General features: G+C 36.2%; 1 protein-coding gene across 10 annotated transcripts in view; it reads left to right on the top strand.

Moving 5' to 3' along the window:
- Window positions 1-17,976, top strand: part of CSRNP3 (cysteine and serine rich nuclear protein 3) — a 110,503-nt gene extending 92,527 nt beyond the window's left edge. For 9 of the 10 annotated variants that reach the window (XM_030019363.1, XM_030019361.2, XM_030019354.2 and 6 more), the window contains 3 exons: window positions 5,684-5,980; window positions 7,507-8,538; window positions 17,114-17,976. In XM_030019363.1, coding sequence (XP_029875223.1) covers window positions 5,684-5,980; window positions 7,507-8,538; window positions 17,114-17,167 — 1,383 coding nt within the window. In that variant the 3' untranslated portion in view covers window positions 17,168-17,976. Of the gene's footprint in view, window positions 1-5,683; window positions 5,981-7,506; window positions 8,956-17,113 lie in introns of all 10 variants that reach the window. The other variant, XR_005932656.1, reaches the window with a different exon arrangement.
- Window positions 17,977-18,854: the final 878 nt, after the last annotated feature.

Genomic DNA, 18,854 nt, shown 5'->3' with positions numbered 1-18,854 from the left:
AGTGACTTATCACTAGATAGAGATTATACCTCTAAACGTCTCGCATCACAGGATCTTCAGAGCATCCAGTGTGAATTGAGCTGTGTCAGTGTAACCGATGACTCTGTGTAGATCCCTTGGCTGAGTTCCAGGAATCAGCTCAGAGAGGGGAATCCCCAGTGGAGTAAAGAATAGTAAGGCATGCAAATATTTCACTTTTCCTTTTCTTTTTAGAGCTAGAAAGTAACTCAAGAAAAATCACAGATCCTATTTCCCTGTAAAGATTGGATGAGGCTTTTTAGCCTTCATCTGTATGGAGTAGAGCGTGGCTCTTCGTGCTTTCATAATTCTCCTCTTGGCTGGGATGGATCTCCTTTCTTCATTAGCTTACTTCAGCCCACTCTTTTTTTGGGACATAGACTCTACTTTCTGCTCCTCTTCCAAATACAACACGTTCTTCCATCTCCCCAGTCACTTGTTTGAGTGGATGATAATCTTTACTGTGACTGTTACGTTCCTCTTCGTAAGTACTCAGTGAATAAGGAAAGCCTGATTTGGATTCCTCCCTGTGTCCTAATCTTAATTGTTTCCTTTTACCAAATAGAAAAGTCCTTTCCCCTACACCTAATTCAGCAGTGGTGGGATTCTTTCTTCACTGAATCCTGAGAGTGGCTTAAATAATGGTAACATCTTACTAGTGTAAATCTTTTCCTAGAGTAAAATATTTCTCTTCACTCTAGAGCATGTATAAAAACATAGGGAACAGAAAACTTCCTTCTTGAACTAGTCCATTAAAGTCAGCTTCGTTGCATCCCTGATTATACACTTGCGGTAAAAAAATAAAATAAAACCCACTTTCCCTCCCAAAAGCAAACCCAGGAATCACTGAATTAGTGAGGAGTCACTGTAAAGCACTGGGTATGTTTTATTTGCTTAAGTCAACTGGGCTGTTCCCATTATAGAGATGGAAGAGCTGCTTGGTCGTTCACATGGTTTCTAAATGAGCACAGAAAGAGAGTGCTGCAGCGTTTCAACGTGATGATGTCAGTAATTATGATCTTTAATGAAAATGTACTAATCAGGAGTTGCATCAAAATTACTGTACATCTGCACAGAAAAATGAAGGAAATGAGAAAATGAAGTAGGGCAAAGTTTGCTCAAAAAGGGTATTCTGTTTGAAAACCATTATGCAAACAGAAAGTAACATTTTCAATGTGGTTTTCAATTTGTTTCCTTGGGTTTTTAAAATTTTTTGCATTTGATTAAAATATGCAAGTCTGTAGATAGAAAGCATTCTCTCTTGTGGAATTTGTTAAAAAAATAGAAATACAGGAATATATTAAAATTTAGTCTCCATAATTTTAGGTACTGTTTGTTATTTTACTTGCTAAAAGTGAAGAGGTAAATAAGAAACTTCTCTTAATTAAAAGCAGATAAAGACTTTAAAATCATCTTCAACTCACTTTAGCCATTTAGCACCAGCACTTTGGTGTAAACACTGCCGACAGTGGCATAAACACTTGTTAGCAGCAGAGTGTGAAAATTCTAATGGCAATCTGGACATGAAAGCCATCTTGTCAAGATGAAAGGTACAAGGTAGGCTTTACTTTAGTACATCGTCATTTAAGAAAACATTGTGAGTAAGCGCAGTAAATTAGCTGGAATAGCCCTTATTGCTTACTCATAATGTCTGCTCAAATTAAGATCTATGAAAATGATTAGCATGACCCTAGTGATGTTAAGGCTCCCAGGTCTGTGGACACAATTGGTTTCTTTTTTGGGAAATTGTAAGGAATAATTTCCAGCTAGGGTAGGCAAAGGTGTCTAACCTAAATTTTTCACGTTTTACAGAGTTGTAAGTGAATTTCACCCGAAGGCTTCACATATTCATTGGCCCTTGCCTTGTTCTGTTGTTCTGACATTAACCTTTAGCTTTATGCGAGAAATTCTTCCCATCTACATACCAAGTTTAATTCACATGAGCAATATTATGACAATCAAGAGAATTTAATGTTCCCCTGAAGTTCTGTATTGGAAAATGTATTCAGTGGTTCTTGATAATCTTCTTCCTCTTGTAGTTACCCAATTACTTGCTTGAGAAATGTTCGAGTCTTTCATTTCATTAATTCATTCGTTCTTTGTGTTACAAAATTGAGAAAAAAAGTCAGAGGAGACAACAAGGAAGTCATCCAGCAAAGGAGTCGGGAGCTAAGGCGCTCTGAAATGGCAAACTGCTGTCTAACCCCGCTTGATGCCCAGGTGTTTCACTTTACAGCCTGCTGGATGCATACAGTATTCAGCACGTGACTGGTGTCCGTTCCTTAGTGCTCTACCGCTGTGTAGCAAAGCAGTTCAGATTTGCAGGAGGAGGAGAAGAAATACATGACGGGTTTGGTATGGTTCTATAGGTGCCTTTGTAAGCTGAGCAGTTACAGCATTCACCTCATGGGTAAGTGCCTGAAACTTAATTTTTATTAAATAGTAATTGAATAAAATACTGAAATCATTAGAGAAGCAGGAGTTAGAATTCTTCCCCTTCACCGGTTTCAAACTGAAATTCTGGTAGGCAGTTTTAACAGTGATCTGCTTAAGGAGTGGTTTGAGCCTTGTGTATTTAAAACTAGAGAAATCAGAATTCTTAGGTAGGTCATTCTCCAATTATATAAAAAAAAAAAGAAAACAAAGAAACATAAATACACTGTACTTAGTTGTACCTAGCTAACAAAAATTGAAAAATATAAAAAAAAAATCAGGGATGCCATTCTGGATTTGAACATTCAGGCTGAGTTGCATGTACAGTGGACTATTCCCTCCCACTAGCTTCAGGCAGCTAATTCAAGATACATTTACTCACTCTGTGGATTTACCTGTCTCTCACTGTAGATTATACAGAAAAAGGATGACTCCTAATGTTGTCTTTCCTACCTTACCGAACGAATATGTTGAAATACCTGGTGTAAATAATCTCTCCATTGTCCCAAGGCCAGGCAGAACTGATTAGGGAGCTATTGCCCCCCCCCTTTTCCTAGCCACTGTAAAGTGAAATGAATAATACAAAATAGAGTAAGAAGACAATCTGAAGGAAGTTGGAGAGGACATTTAGAAAATGCCTGCATTTAAGATGAAGAAAGAGCTAGAAGTATATGCACATAAAGGGATTTGAATGTTATAGGGATAACAGACATGGTAAATAAACTGAAACATGAAATAAAATGAAGGCACTAAACTCTGAAGGCTGCAGTTACGGAGAAAGATTGAGAACACATTGAAAAGAGAAGGAGACAATAATGCCTATAAAGTGGAGTTGTGGAAGTGGCAGAACACCTCTGCATGAACTAAATACAGTGCTGAATTGCTAAGAAGGGATGATTACTGATCTCAGGAGAATTTTTCTTCGTGCAGTGTAATGATGTGCACACATACACTGTATGTAAGGACTACCAGTCATGACACTAAGACTCTTCTTCAAAGGGGAGAGTATTGCTTTTAACCTGACTTTACAAGTCAGAAATAATGAGGGTTTTATTTCTATGATTGTCCTACACAGTTGTTATAAACACAAAACTGCAATTGCAAAAAAGAGTAAGCAGTCAGTAGGAGTTCACTGTCGAGTAATTCAATAATGCTGTAAATGACAGTTACAATCCAAAAGAATGTGGAAAGGACAAACTGTTAATATAAACAGGAAAATGAAACAGTTGGGAAAATCATAAGAGCAGAAATAGTGGAATGTGTAAGATTCGGGACTGCTTTCTTACACATAAGATGCATAGCTAGATGGAGGTGACAGGTTTTAGTAGCAGAAAAATGGGGAGTTACCTTTACAGTGATAATTGTTAAATGTCTAAACATTGAAATGCACAAGAAACAGGCAGTGGTAGTTATGACTTCAGTATTTTATCTGTATTTAAAACTGGTGTCTAAAAATTTATTGGGGGATGCTAGGCCAAGCTGAAATTTTCTGCAAGTAGATAAGGCAAAACAGAGAAGGAACTTGAATGGCTGTTTTTCTGTAGATAAGACACATCAAAACTACATTCACTGAGGCCCATTTTTCTGCGGTCATGGTGATGCCCATGATGAAATCTCACCAGTGTGTAATTATCACATAGTTGCACCATGTTTTTTTCACAAAAGTATGAGACCAGGTGCTTGGCTAGTGTAAATCAGCAAACTCATCAATTGACAGCATCACCTAGAGCAGGGTGAACATTGGGAATCTGTTTTGTTTGTGTGTTTGTTTTTCCATTTTAAGCAAAATTATTTCATAGAACAATAATAAAAGAAAAAGGATTTATTATATGACAAAATATATCCCATAACTGCACTTGCTTCATGTTTGCTATGTAGTACAATGCTCAATATGAGTAATTTGAGATTGAGAAAATATATTTTTTGTAGTGAAGGTCATCATCCCTCTGAACTTTGTTTTAACATTTGATACTCTCTTGATTCTCAAGCAGTTTTCTCTGTAGAACTTTTATAAACCCTGTAGTTGTGTTATCTGGCAGATATAACCAGTGAGCTCTACCATGGATGGGAAAATTAACCTTCCTTCAGTGCAGTAAATGTTTTTTTCTTTTCTCCTTGAATAAATACACCCCTTTCTATATGAGATGAGTTACAGGGGTATGGTACAGAAGTGTGCTATCTTATGAAGGTGGCACTGGATGTTTGTGCCTGATGCTTGTGGCCATTTAATTTTGAAACAGTTTTTGAAAGGTTTGAGAGCTAGACTATACATAGGTAATAATATAGTGCCAGGATACTTGTATCTACAGAGGCTCAGAAATTCATATCCCTAGGAAAGGAACATGAATCCTCTGATTAACTTTTCTCAAGATTCTCCACAAGAGGTTAACAACTTAATTCCTTTTTTCTAAGTTTATTCATTGATTAACTACCTAAGAATAATTTGGACTGGTTAGTGAGGTACTAGAATCTACGACACCACAAACCTAAATGAGTTATTTTCAGGACCAAAGAGGACTAGAAAGAACTTCGGAAGAGCTATATGCATCAGCACTATGAAATACATTGCAAGTAAACATGAAGTAATGTAGGTGGAAAGGGGCAAAATTCAGTGATTCCAGGCTTAAAATTGCCAACTCAGGAAGTAAATATAGACATATGCCCAAACGATTAAGTGGAAACGCTGCTTTGTGACCTCAGCTGTACAAACATCAAACAACTTGTCAAGCTGAAGAGGAGCCCGATAGCGAATAGTATATAAAATACACAGGTTTACAAATCTGTGATGCACCGTAGTCTGAAACAGTGTTGGTAGTATAATTACTGTCTCAAAAGGGATATTGAAGAATTTCAAAGAGCCCAGAGACAGGAACTAGAACCAATTAAGGGCTCAAAAATTATCTTATGAAACAATATAGAAAAGACTAGAATTTTAGAAAGGCATGACATCTGGCAAACAGCGACAAATGATAAAGGACTTAAAGAACAGATAAGAGATTAGAAACTTAGAAAAAAGATTAGCTTCATGACAAACATGAAACTAAAAATGTGTATTTAATTCACATGTTAAATGGGAAGAAACTGCCTTTTCACCCCGTCTGTAATATTCTGGAACTTACTGGCAGTCATGCAGCATTTTTACATACGGCTTTCCACATTCATAATGCATTACATATACTTACATCTATGACACGTATAGTTTAAGGACTTTGTTAATTGTTCTGTCCAACAGATGACAAAGAATGGTACAGTGGAATCTGAAGAAGCTAATACGCTGACACTGGATGACATTTCTGATGACGATATTGATCTAGACAACACCGAAGTAGATGAGTACTTCTTTCTACAACCCCTGCCGACAAAAAAGCGAAGGGCGTTGCTGCGAGCTTCTGGAGTGAAGAAGATTGATGTGGAAGAAAAACATGAGCTGCGGGCCATCCGCCTGTCCAGAGAGGATTGTGGCTGTGACTGCCGTGTGTTCTGCGATCCAGAAACTTGCACTTGCAGTCTTGCAGGCATAAAATGTCAGGTAAATGTCTATGTGATTGTCATTATTTAACTATCAAGGGGAGGGAAAGGGGGGTGTGTGCATGCACACACATGTACTTTTCGTTGTTAAAGTTACAACTACTGGAAATTAATTCAGTTAATTATTAGACAATAGCACTTGTGGATCTCAAGCCAGTTTTTTAAGGCCCAGATTTAAGAGTATACAGTGTGCAATACAAACAATCTCCTTAAACATCTTTATTTTATGATTGGTGTAGGCACATACGTTGTTTAGGGGTTTTTTTTTGTTCTTATACAAATATTCTGCTCCTCATATTCCTCTTTGGCCTTTATCTAAATATGCAGATGCAGACAACAGAAGAATAGGTAGCCTGCAGATTTCAGAAGGGATATTACATTTTATTTTAGAGACAATTCACATACTGTCCGAATGTGAATTATAGTCCAAACTCAATGAGAAACAATAAATGACACACTGTGGTATTGTCCTTTATTTAACTTGCATGATACTTAAAATGCATGCATGATAACTTTGCATGTAGGCAATAAAAATACATCTGCTAATATAGCAGGTAGTTTTTCCTGGGCAGACTGAAAAGGTATTTTGTAATGTACATTTACATAGTGTTCTATATGTACAGCTGTAAATGTCCTAAAATGTTCCCTAAAAGATGTTTCCACTAATTCTCCTGAGTCGTTGTTATGCAGCTGAGTTGATTTCTTCCTGAATGCGTTTTTCATCATCTCTTAAATCCAAGCTAAACTTTCTCTGCTATTTTAAATAATATATTCTCTTTGCTGTTCCTGTTTTCATTTTCACATGTGGGGAAGATGTACTAGATTGTGTTATATGGTTCTCCTCTGCATCATGTTTGATGTTTAGGTGTTACAGTGTAGATGAAGATCACAGACCTTAAGCTACCTAATCGAACTATCCGACATGGGGATTCAGTCACATTTTTAAAAATTTAAGCTGGCTATTATTAGATATGTAAGTTCTGCCCACAGTCTGTTGAGCTTTCAATATTGCATCTATAATTGACTGGATTATCTTTTAAAATGTAAATGAGTTTTTATTCCTACTTCGGTGGTCAGGTGTCCCCATTGGCAGCTTTATAAAGGGGTTTATATGTAATTCATTTTGTTTCAATAGGTTTCTAGTTCCCATGATTTTTACAAAATTTTAAGACTCTTTCTGGTAATGCTTTTGCCTGGATTTGAACACAACATGAAGTAAAGCTGTAGCAGATCCATAAATAGAAAGATTACCCATTTTTTATTCCACTGTGTAATGCTTTCACCTGTGGAACAGAAACATATTTTTCCTACTCTGCAACATTGTTGCATGTATGGGTCCCTTACTGTCCCTATCAGTAGTGCTAAATTCCAGGGCTAACTCTCTGAATTATTGTTAGGTTTGACTGTTCTTACAAGTACTTCTCAGGGTGAATCCTACTTCACTGTTGTATTTCTCTAGGCTGCTAGGTTCTGTTGTATCACCAGGCTTATGCTACGTATTGTTAATCTGTATTCTTTTTTTAAAAGGTGGATCGTATGTCTTTTCCATGCGGTTGCACTAAAGAAGGGTGTAGCAATACAGCAGGTAGAATTGAATTTAACCCTATCCGTGTACGGACTCACTTTTTGCACACAATAATGAAACTTGAATTGGAGAAAAATAGAGAGCAGCAAGTTCCAGCACTAAATGGCTGCCACAGTGAGATAACTGCACACACTAGTTCTATGAGTCCAGGACCCCATCCAGTTGAATATTCAATTGCAGAAAATTTTGAGATTGAAACCGAACCTCCGGCTGGGGTTATGCATTCTCAGTCAGCCGAGGACTTGGACTGCCCAGGGGAAGAGGAGGAAGAGGAAGATGGGAGTAGCTTTTGTAGTGGAGTTACAGATTCTAGCACACAGAGTTTAGCCCCTAGTGAATCAGATGATGATGAAGAGGAAGAGGAAGATGAGGAGGAAGATGATGAGGAAGAAAAAGCAGATGATTTTGTAGAAAGCATGGGCTCCCATGCTGATATGGTGCCTCTTCCTTCTGTCCTTTGCTACTCTGATGGAACTGCTGTGCATGAAAACCACTCTAAAAATGCCTCATACTATACTAACTCTTCAAATCTGTATTACCAAATAGAGAACCACGTTGCTGGCACTGCTAACCAGATCGGTGAGACTTACTCAGAAAGGGATGCTGTCAAGAACGGTAGTCTTTCTCTGGTGCCTTACAACATGACTTCAGAACAGTTTGTTGACTACACACGGCAATCAGAGGAAACTTTTAGCAGCTCTCATTACCCTTCTGCAAACCCCTCAGTGATTGTTTGCTGCTCATCTTCTGAAGGTGACAGCAGTGCTCCATGTAACAGTTTATATGCTGAGCACAGGCCAAGTCACCCTCAAGTGGAATTTCACTCATTCTTGAAAGGTCCTTCTCAAGATGGCTTTGTTTCAGCTTTAAATGGCGACAGTCATGTACAAGAGCACCCTGCTGAGAATTCACTAAACCTCCCAGAAAAGAGCAGACTGCATGAAGAGTGCATCAAATCACCAGTGGTAGAAACGGTACCTGTTTAATATTAAAATTATTCTAGGACTGACTTCCTGTATTAAAATGCACTCGCATTGGATTTCCTAGAATCTTACTTTTTTAAGAGGTAGACAACACTTGGACTATAGTCAATGTTCCAGACACATTTTGTTTTCGTAAGCTACACTGGCAGTAGTATTGCACAAAACTAGTTCATGTAAAGATTTAAATAAAAATAATCAAACTGTCTTTTGATAAAAATAAAACGCATAAGTAAAAAACACACCCAACATATTTCAAAGTAGCCTACCTATCAAAGTATGTGAGACCTGCCAAGCTATCTGAATCAAAGCTTCGTGTTTTTGATTGTCGGGCCTGTGCAAGATTGTTAAAAATGATACTTTGAAATAATCATGTTTAGAGTCCTAATTTTCAACATATCTGAAAAGATGGTAAGTTTAATGTAAAAGTAACTACTGTACATAAAAAAGTTTTAATTGTTCTGTACTGTATGTATTTTATTTATGGTAGTTTAGTACTCATGTTTTGATAAAAATGAACAGCATGTTCATTTGAGCAGAAGATCCATAGCTAGTTACAAAGAGCATGTCCACTTTTCATCTGGAGTACCTTGTATTCTTCCTTTTGTTTTTTCAATACCATTTCTGGTAAATTATCTTGAAATGCATTTTTGGAGTGTACTATTTTCTCTTTTACTGTTCTTGACAAACAGAAGAGTCAGAAAGGGGGCATTTACATCTTCTAGAAAGGTGAAAGGTAGACAATCCTCCATTAAAATTAAAATCAGTGGCATTCCAGAGCTAGTACCCCCTCCCCAAAGAAAAATGATCTTGTATATAATGGCAAAGTAGTAGCTTAAGCTTGCACAGCACCTTTTAGCCCAACAAACGTTCAGATACTTATGCACTTTAGTGCCATTTTGCAGTACTGTATTAACTGCGGGAACTGTGAACTATTTTGGAGAAATGCCATAGCTCCAGACTCTGAGGTGTATGTAAGATCTTAAAATTCATTGTAACAAAACCTGTATGTTTTTCCCAAGCCAGTTTATGAATATGTCAGTAGGTAATTTATAAAAGCAGAGTCCTGCTGATCAAAGTTTAAATGAAGCATGAAAAAAAATGTGGAAGGGTCTAGATTTCCTAAATATTTAGCAGTTTTTATGAAATACGAGCCTGGCTTTTTATGGACTTCTGATGGTATCTATCTCAAATTTACAGAGTATTTGGTCTAATTAGGAACCGGTAGATTCAGTGAGGAAACACAGCTTCAGAAATTTTATATCTGCTAAAGTTTGCAAGCAAAATAGCACATGCATCATATGGATATCTGTTACCTTGCACTGCATTTGTTTTTAAATGAAATGGGAATTAAAATACCTGCTGTATCTCAACCTTTAGTTTATTAACCAACCTTCCTTTCTTTTAGAAAAGGAGGTGTAGGAACTTGCTTTTCTCTACACTGATAATTCTGCACTGCCTTATTTTGATTTCAGAATCTATTTTAACATTTTTGTTCTTCTAATACTGAAATTTTATTTATTATACATCAAGTGGGTTGAAATGTAGACCAGTCTTGTTTGTCAAAATAAGGATCCCATCTTAGTTTTTATCTGTCAAATCTAGATGGTTAACAGTATGCATGTAAACACAGTGTAAATTTTAGCTCTGTAACAGTGACTCTTCTGGTTAGAAGCTCTTTAAAACATCATGTACAGTACTCCAGTAGAAAAACTGCCAGATTTAAAATATGCTTTTTTTAAAAAATAAGCTGGCTTAATTGTTTTTATACGAAATCTGGGCAAAGTGATTTCTCATTTTTATGCTAAATTAGCAAAATACTTTTACTCCATGTAGTAGCTGGAAAGGTTTTTTATTTACTTGTTTCCACAAGAAGTCCTACATGTTTTATATGAACTGCATTGAAAAGCCCTAGTTCTCTAGGGACCGGATTCCACACTTGCAACATATTCCATCTCCTGGGGAAATGCAGTCGTGTTGGTTATCTGGCTCAGCAGTTCCTTAGCCTCTGTTCCTCTTAGCCACAGAACACTCTAGTCTCTTTCTCTAAAGGCTGAGTAGCCAGGTAAGTAAGTGCGTGTATTCTCTCCAATTCCATACAGCAAATACCAGTCTTTAGTTTTTAAAGAGAAACACGTTAGTTCATGAAGTTCTGCATCTAAGAATAATATTCTGTTCAAGGTATTCTATGGGCAAATGTAACAAGTCTCTGTGTATATAGGCATCTTGCATTAACAGCAGGCTTAAATCTGGCACTCTCACTCAACACCAGCACCAAAAGCACAAATCCCTTCTACTTGAGCTGGGACAGCAGCTGTGAATCAGTAGCAGCTTTTTAACCTCAGAGTGTGTTGGAGGATCATGCACACTTTACCAGGGTGTTTCTCTCAGGGGAAAGTTAAATGAAATATTTTGTTTCATTATTCACCCCTTACTGAGCAATAAGAAATTATTTTCTTGGCCCCTGTACTTTCACATGAAAAATATCTTTAATAATATTAGCAAGCACAGTAAGTGATTAACTTTATAAAATACATCTCAGCTAGCTTTAAAATACTGAGATGATGGCTATTTAATATTTTCATTGGCACAGGCTTCAGACCCCAGGCCTCCTTAATACTAGCATCTATATAAACTTCTCAGTACTTAGATGTATATGTTATGTTCCATGCTGTTGGGGCATCAGGGGTGAATACAGCTAAATTCTCTAAAGCTTGCAGCATAGGGTAACAAGCAGTAGCATGTAATAGGTAGGGTAGAGAAGGCAGTGACAAAAGAACTTGCGCTACACTATTTTCCCTTGTTTAAAGTAGCTAATTCCTGGGAGTCACAAAGTAGAACATGCAGAAGAAAGATTTAAGTTGAAAAAATATTCTTAACTACCTGGTGATAATTTAGATAGTAATAACCTTTCTTTTGATCTGATCTGATGTTTTGTGATCAAGATTTGATCTTGGAATACAAAGTAAACAAATCTTTTTTAGTTCTTGCAACAAGTTACAAAGTCAAGTCTGTTTATAATTCATGGAGATTTATTTCCTGGTAGCTATACTAATAGTATCAACAAGCCTTCTAACAGAGATATACTGAGGGAACAAAAAACCAGAAACCTCTTTTTTCGACGTAGGCTAAACCTGTTCCCAAACAATTCCATACCAGCAAATAACAAAGCTAAGGCCTTTTCTAGTATGTAGAAGTAAGTTGACTAGAGTAAAAAAAAAAAAAAAGTCACAGCCCTGACCCAAACAGATAGGGTAATTTAACTATGAAATCTAGAGTAGACTGTAGAAATCAGGTGAGAGTCAAGATTCCCACCCCTTGATTAGACTTTTATGTTTTGTTTAGAAGAAAAAAGTACTCTTCATATAAGGAAAAATAAACTTAAATCATGGGCTGGAAAATGTTTTAATGTTATTTTCTGGGCTAGTTTATAATAATATATGATATGTCCCATTTTCCAGTTGGTTAGTATTCAGGTTGATAACCAGTCCTTTCATTTTGGGTAAGCTTACTTCTGCGTGATAAAAAGTGTTAGGTTACTAAATGATAAACAGCAGTATTTGCTTCTGTATCGACACAATATATCATTTGTGGAAATGTTTACTTCACTGATAGTTGTATCAGCTTTATTTCCCAAGTTACCTGGCTACTGATAATCACTCCTAAGAAGCCAGGTAATAAATTGGTAGATAGTTTATGATTACATCACGTAGTTCAGAAAAATGAGTCATAATGAAAGCATTTCCCTCTGTTAAAATAAAACAGAATGTTCACACAGATCATCACTGGAACAGCACCTAAAACTGGATGCCTTTTTGCCTATAATGTGAACTTTGCCTCTCTTCGAAAAAATGCATTGTTAAAGTTCATATATAAAGCTTTAACTGACATTAGACATAAAATTAGAACTTTTCTGGCAAAGTTGCAGCAATTGCAATTGTCTCCTAAGAGCTATAGCTCATGTTCACTGGAACGTCCTTTAAAAAATTAAAAACTGGTCAGTAGAAGTTTCTAATATTTCTTTCCTTTTTTTTTTTTTTTTAAATTATTTTATGAGCTGTATGCCATTTAGATCAGGAGGTTCTAGATTTGTAAAAGTTTTACTGTTTTTCATTTACATAAGTTCCTGCTAGTGAATCATAATTTGAGTTGACATTATTTATTTTAAGGCCATTGATTACACTATCATAGTAACCATCACTTGCTATAAATATGGTTCAGCCTGCTCACTGATCTGTTAACTGAGTCAGTTAATAATGGGATCCTCCTTTTGTCTAAGTTCTGCAGAAATTGCCTGTGGTATTCATGGTGTTATTCACTGGATTGCTAACTGATCCAGATCCAGTTTCTAATCTTACCTGGGTGTTGTATTTCAGTAAACGTGCTAACAAACTGATGATGTAGCATTCTGTGCCTCACAATCGGGCGGATATCTTCATGAAACACAGCTAGTTTGTTAAAGATCATATACATACATTTGTATGCAAAACAGAACATGTATTATGTTTGTTTAATATTTCAGATGTTCCGGACTCTTTAATATAAATGTGATATACTGGATAGAGAGTATTGGGCTCAGACAGAGGAGACCTGGGTTCTGTTGGCTTTGCCTTTGTCCTGCTGTGTCACTTCCATTCTCTATGCTCTGGTTTGTAAGGTACTTGGAGATACTGTGATAAAAAAAATAATTCTATAGAACAGGGAAAGTACCCTTTTTTTGGCATCATAACTAAATTTTTGTACAGCAAACTAAGTCACTTTCCCAATAAAGCCCAGTCCAGCTCACAAGTGAACAGAGATTTTACCACTAACACGAAACACAGCAAAAGCAAGCTCTCCTTTCCGTGGACCAGATTAACGAGCAAAAGTTTAACAAATTTCACAGTGAAAATTAGAATAAAAGCTGTGTTGAACATACAACATTTACCTTTTGAGTGCTTAACATTTGAGCAGCAAGGTTGTAGTTTGCCTGCAACACCATACTTGGCAGCAACAGGCAGTCTTATTCCCCTGCATCTTGTCATCATCTGCCAGCTGAATTCCCTCAGTTGAAACTCCTTGTCTAGGCTGCTCCTGTAGTGAAGCAGGTGCCCTTACTCAGAGCTAAAGCAAGAGAGACCCATGATATTGTTTTAAAAGGCATTTGCTAAATAAACTCTGTGTTACAGCTCATGAGTTGTATAAACTCATGTTCATTGTGCCAGTTTGATTTCCTGAAGACATCAGGAACAGGGACAGAGAGGATGATATGGGAGATCCTTAAGATGCTTTCCTACTGGGGCTAAAGAGTAATTCTGTCATCTACTTTGTTATGGTTGCAGAACATTTGTTGTAAAATACTTAGAAAAACTAGAATTAACTCAGAGAATATATTCTATAGAATTTATTTCTAAAATATTAAATCCAATTACTATTTTTTTAAAATGGTAGAAAGCTACTGTTATTTTCAAAACAGAGTCTAGTTCATTAACATGTTCCTTGGTATGAGAAATCTCAACATTTGCCTTTTCAATGTTTCCAAATTTTTTTTAAATATTCCTTAATTTTGCTGTTCTCTGTAATCACTGTCCATGTGCAAATTATTAATTGTCCATTTTCTCCAAGAAGTGTGAAATTCAAAGCATGAACATTGTGAAGTGATGAACAAGTACCATTTACTTGTAAAGATGTCTGAGTGAACACACGCTTGAGTTCTTCGTGCTTCCTGTTCACTGTCTCTTCCCACTCTTAAATCAGAGGCAGCTTTTAATTTTGTTGCTAATAAATGTGCCAGAGTATTGTTTTCACTTAAGGAGGAAAGTTACAACAGCCTTGAGAACTTTCTGCTACCCTAATGGCTGATACCAAGAATTTTACTTTTTATAAGAACATCCAATTCATGAAACATCTGTTTTGCAGCCTTAGTCTTTTTAATTCCTTCCTCCCTTTGTCTTAGGGTCTGGGAAAGGTCTGTTGTACAGTAAGGCTTTTCATTAAAATTGAGCACGAGGGCAACTCTAGTGTCCTCTATGCTACCTATCCTTTATTTTGCCAAGAGTTCATTTCATTTTTCACTTAACATTAGCATGTAGATAGATCAGAACTGTGGTGAAAAATAGTCCCCCATTGGCTCTGAATATGAGTCATGAGGGAGCAATCCCAGTGGGGGTCTGTAGACACTCCCTTTCCGTACACACAAATGAACAGGAAGGAAACTTACCCCACAGGCTGCAGAGAGCTGCAGAGGTGTGGTAGGGGATCCTCGTTGTCTCCTGAGGCATGTAGATCCAGGGGAAGAGTGTCATTCTTGATACAGCACAGCCCAGTACAGGATGAAAATCCAAGATTAGGGAAAGCAGAAAACCATCACTTAGGGGAGGAAAAAGTTTCCTTCAAACTACTGTTATGATTTTTTTCTTTTTTTTCTAATATAAGTAATGAATAATAAATCAAAACCAACCTTTTATAAAATAGAAGTGAATTAGATCTTAAAAAGGAAAAGTTAAAATTTGTATTGCTTTTCTGCTGTATAGTCTTTATGGTTAGGAGGATACCTGCAACACAGAAGGTCCCACTGACTGGAGAACAGTATTCATGATGTTCTGTGTTGCTACGTGTCAATTGAGAAGATGCTAGTCCTTCATCTAAGGCAGGGTGGGGGTGTGGGGGAGATTGGACAAAGAAAAAAAAAAAAAAGAAGGCAAACTTCATTTATTTACTCATTTACCTTAATTTGGATCTTAGCAATGACACATTTGTTTTACTTAGGTATTTTATGAATGAATGTCAAATAGAACTAAGTCAAAAGAAGTTTGCCTCACATGTATGTTCTTCTCTAACTGTGCACTTTTCCAACAAGCCATGAAGACCAGATTAGCTTTTCTTGAGGGACAGGAAAACTGGTGGAAGATACAAATGAACACCACTGTCCTAACAGAAGGATCAAGATAATCCTTTGTCTTGAACCACGGGTGGATACACCCTGGAGTGAGTGAGGAGAGAAAGGGCAATTTAGAGGAAAAGGATGAAGGCAAGAGGTAGATTGACGAGGACAATTCTTTCTTCTAAAGGGCAAAAGAAAACATTATATATGAAAAAAAAAAAAAAGGGAAGGAAAAAAGGAAATTAAGATATCCCCAGAGCAAGGATGGAAAAGCATATGAATGTTCACTACAAGCTTGGCCATGTTAGATCATAATATTAACTCTGTTGTTTAATATATTTTAAAACTAACATGAACTCAGTACAAACAGGAAATGTCATTTTTCCATACCATTTGTATACAGGCAGACATTAAATAAAAGACTTACTTATCCAAAAGCATGGGGTAAAAACTACAGAGCAAAGAAACACCCTAGAAGCATTGCTACCATGTCTTTTCTTTGCCTATATCAACTGCAAAGTCATGTTCAGTATCATTTTAGTTAACTCTGCTCCCAGGCACTTGTTCTAATATAACCTGTTTCTCAGATAACAAGAGACACTAAAAGCAAATAAGAAATAGGTGTCCTTTTTATTAGTGTTTTAGCTTGGGATTTTCAAATGAGACTTAGTACTATGGCAGCTAATTCTTTTAGGTGTCTCCATCTTTTTAAAGATGTTCTTAATGAAATTTTGGGTTGGATTATGGGTGAAGGTCAACCTTGCTGGGGTACTGGGGGATCACTGTAAAGAACCAGCCGTCCATTTGTGAGCCTCTGATACACAGAGTTTTCAGCTTCTTGAAAAGATTGCATCATTGTGTGCACTGGTGCATTGTGTGCAGCTGGTTCTCTTAGAAGCAAGCATGCTGTTTTTTCAAACCATTTCACACAAATCCCACCACTTCAGTTCTCACATAACAATGCCCATGTAAACAATGCTTAACAACTGGGCCCTTCTTTTTAATTGACTGATTGTAGGCACTTCTATGGAAATACGTCTGAAGTGTAGTTTGTGAAACATGTTAAAAAAGTGTTTGATGTAAAATAAGCGCTAGACATTTAACAGTGCAAAAATAGTCAAAATCTGTAGATGAAAAATCCATTTCTAAGAGCCTCAGCCTGTAATATTGTCTTAGTAAAGTCGATCTTTTAAGTTAAATTGCATTCTGGTGTAATAACCTTTTACAAATAAAGTTACTAATACAAATGTACTGGTTAGTACCTGTTAACATAAAACATGGCAATTAGTTATTTTGATTTGTCTCCATCTACAGCTAATAGATAGCAATTTTGTAAAAAACACAAACAAAACCAACACTACATTTTTTATGTTTAATGTGTTTTCATTGTTTTAACAAATACAAACTACTTAATGTTTACACTGTCTAATCCAGCCCTGTCTTTTAGGAGGTTCATCTCTGTATATATATATATTTCCCCATAAGAATATACAATTGCTTTTGAAATTTTTGTTGGTGAGTGGTAAATAATACACCACGGCATGGATTCAAAAGCACTTAAGTTGATGGTCTTTCAGATGTGTAATCAATTCAAATGGGACTAGTAAAATTGTGGTGTAATTGCAGCCATTTGTTTAAAATTTGTACATTAATTATTTTTCTCAAAAATTAGTATGTGAAGTACTTACTTAACATTTTCCATTACAGATGATCTTGCATACTAAAGTTATGGAGATCTCAACAGTAAAGCAACATATTTAATTGGACTGCTGCTTTTAAACTGTTTGAAGAAGTGAGGGGAAATAAAGTTCATCTTAAAATCTGTACATGGAAATAATTTTAAGCTTCATGAACTACACATTTCTTTAATTTCTTTTCTTTTTTTTAAACAAGTTGTAACATCAAAGATGCCAAAGGGTAATATAAGCTACAATAATATTCAACAGAACTTAACCTAGACCTTATGTTGTAATAATTTATTCAAATTAACTGTATTCTTCTGTATTTATATTTTCGGTATTTATTATGAATGATATGGAATTTGATGTATTTATTGTGGCTTATTACTGCAGTGTATATATTACAAAAATGAGCATTTTTAAGTCTTAACATTAGTTTTTTTGTTAATTAGTGGCACTTGTATCGGCTGTATTTTTATTATATATTGTACAATATATATTGTCCATTTGTTTGCAATGAAGTAAAACAGGTTTCTACGTTACATCATGGCTGCCAGTGCATTGTGCATCTTATTTCTACTATGCATTCACTAGACACTCCTCTCTCATCTAACAGAGCCAGAATTAGTAGTGCACCTCCTCCTGCAGAGCCTCTAAAGATGCTCTGGGAAATTTCAAGCGTTTCTCCCATTCCTCATAGTCTGATAGCTTGAGGAGAAACAGGTTTGGTTTGCTTTTTACTGTTGGTGTTGTTTTTCTAATTTAACCAGCATATACATATTTAAGAAGTGAACAGAAATGCCTTGTTAGGTATATCCATTTGCCCTTTAACGATACTACTGCCTACACTTTTCTTTGGCCAATGTAATAAACTACATTGATTCATCTGTACCTATTGTGGTGAATTTAATAATTTTGGTTGTAAGTTAATGAAAGAATCGTTTTCAACAGCTGTTGGAAAAAAAAAATTTGCAACAGCTCTCTCTGGTGGACAATTTGCAGTAATTTTATACAACAAATAATTTCAATGGCTACAATGGCACATAAAGCATACTGTTAAATTTCAGAACAACTGCTTAATTATTTTGAAAACTGATCAGCATTGCTTCGTTATGAAAATAGTCAACAATCACAGGTCTCTGCTGTCTTTTTATGCTGATATTTCTTAAAATTGAGCCGTACATTTGTAAAAGGTAAGTTGTCCTTAAGTGTGCATTAATGACAAATTGCATATGGCTAAATTATTTGTATTTACAAAAACTGATAAAGGTCAGATGTTGTTCTCTAGACTATAAAAAAAAGTTCTCATAGGATTTATGGTAGCATTTGTTTTTAATTTGTTAGGAGTTACATGGAATGGAATAGGTTAACATCTGCTATCAGACAGCTTTTTGCATTGCCATGAACTATAGTTAACAGTGCTGCTTCAGGGCTTGCTAAGCCATACTGTTACAAAAAATTTTGTAAAACACCTTCCAGCACTAGTGTTCTAATTCAAGACATCAGGATCCCAATTCAGAAGTAAGACTTAACAAGGTTCAGTTGTAAGTTGATCTATTAATAGTACTTACGTAATTCTATACTCACGCTAGTATAAAGCAGCAATTACTCCTGAGGGTGATGAAACAAAATCCTCAGGTATGGTGAGCTGGCGAAGTCCCACTGCAGTTCATGGTGTCATAACCAGGTAGAGCCACGAGCAACCAGTGGGGCCTCTTGTTTGTGAGCAGGAGCTGCCCAGAGCCATAGGCCCTGAAGTCCCAGAACAT

Source organism: Aquila chrysaetos, chromosome 6 (assembly GCF_900496995.4).
Source record: "Aquila chrysaetos chrysaetos chromosome 6, bAquChr1.4, whole genome shotgun sequence".
Classification (NCBI taxonomy): domain Eukaryota; kingdom Metazoa; phylum Chordata; class Aves; order Accipitriformes; family Accipitridae; genus Aquila; species Aquila chrysaetos.
Note: the sequence above shows the minus strand (reverse complement) of the source record. Positions and strands in the feature narration are given on the sequence as shown.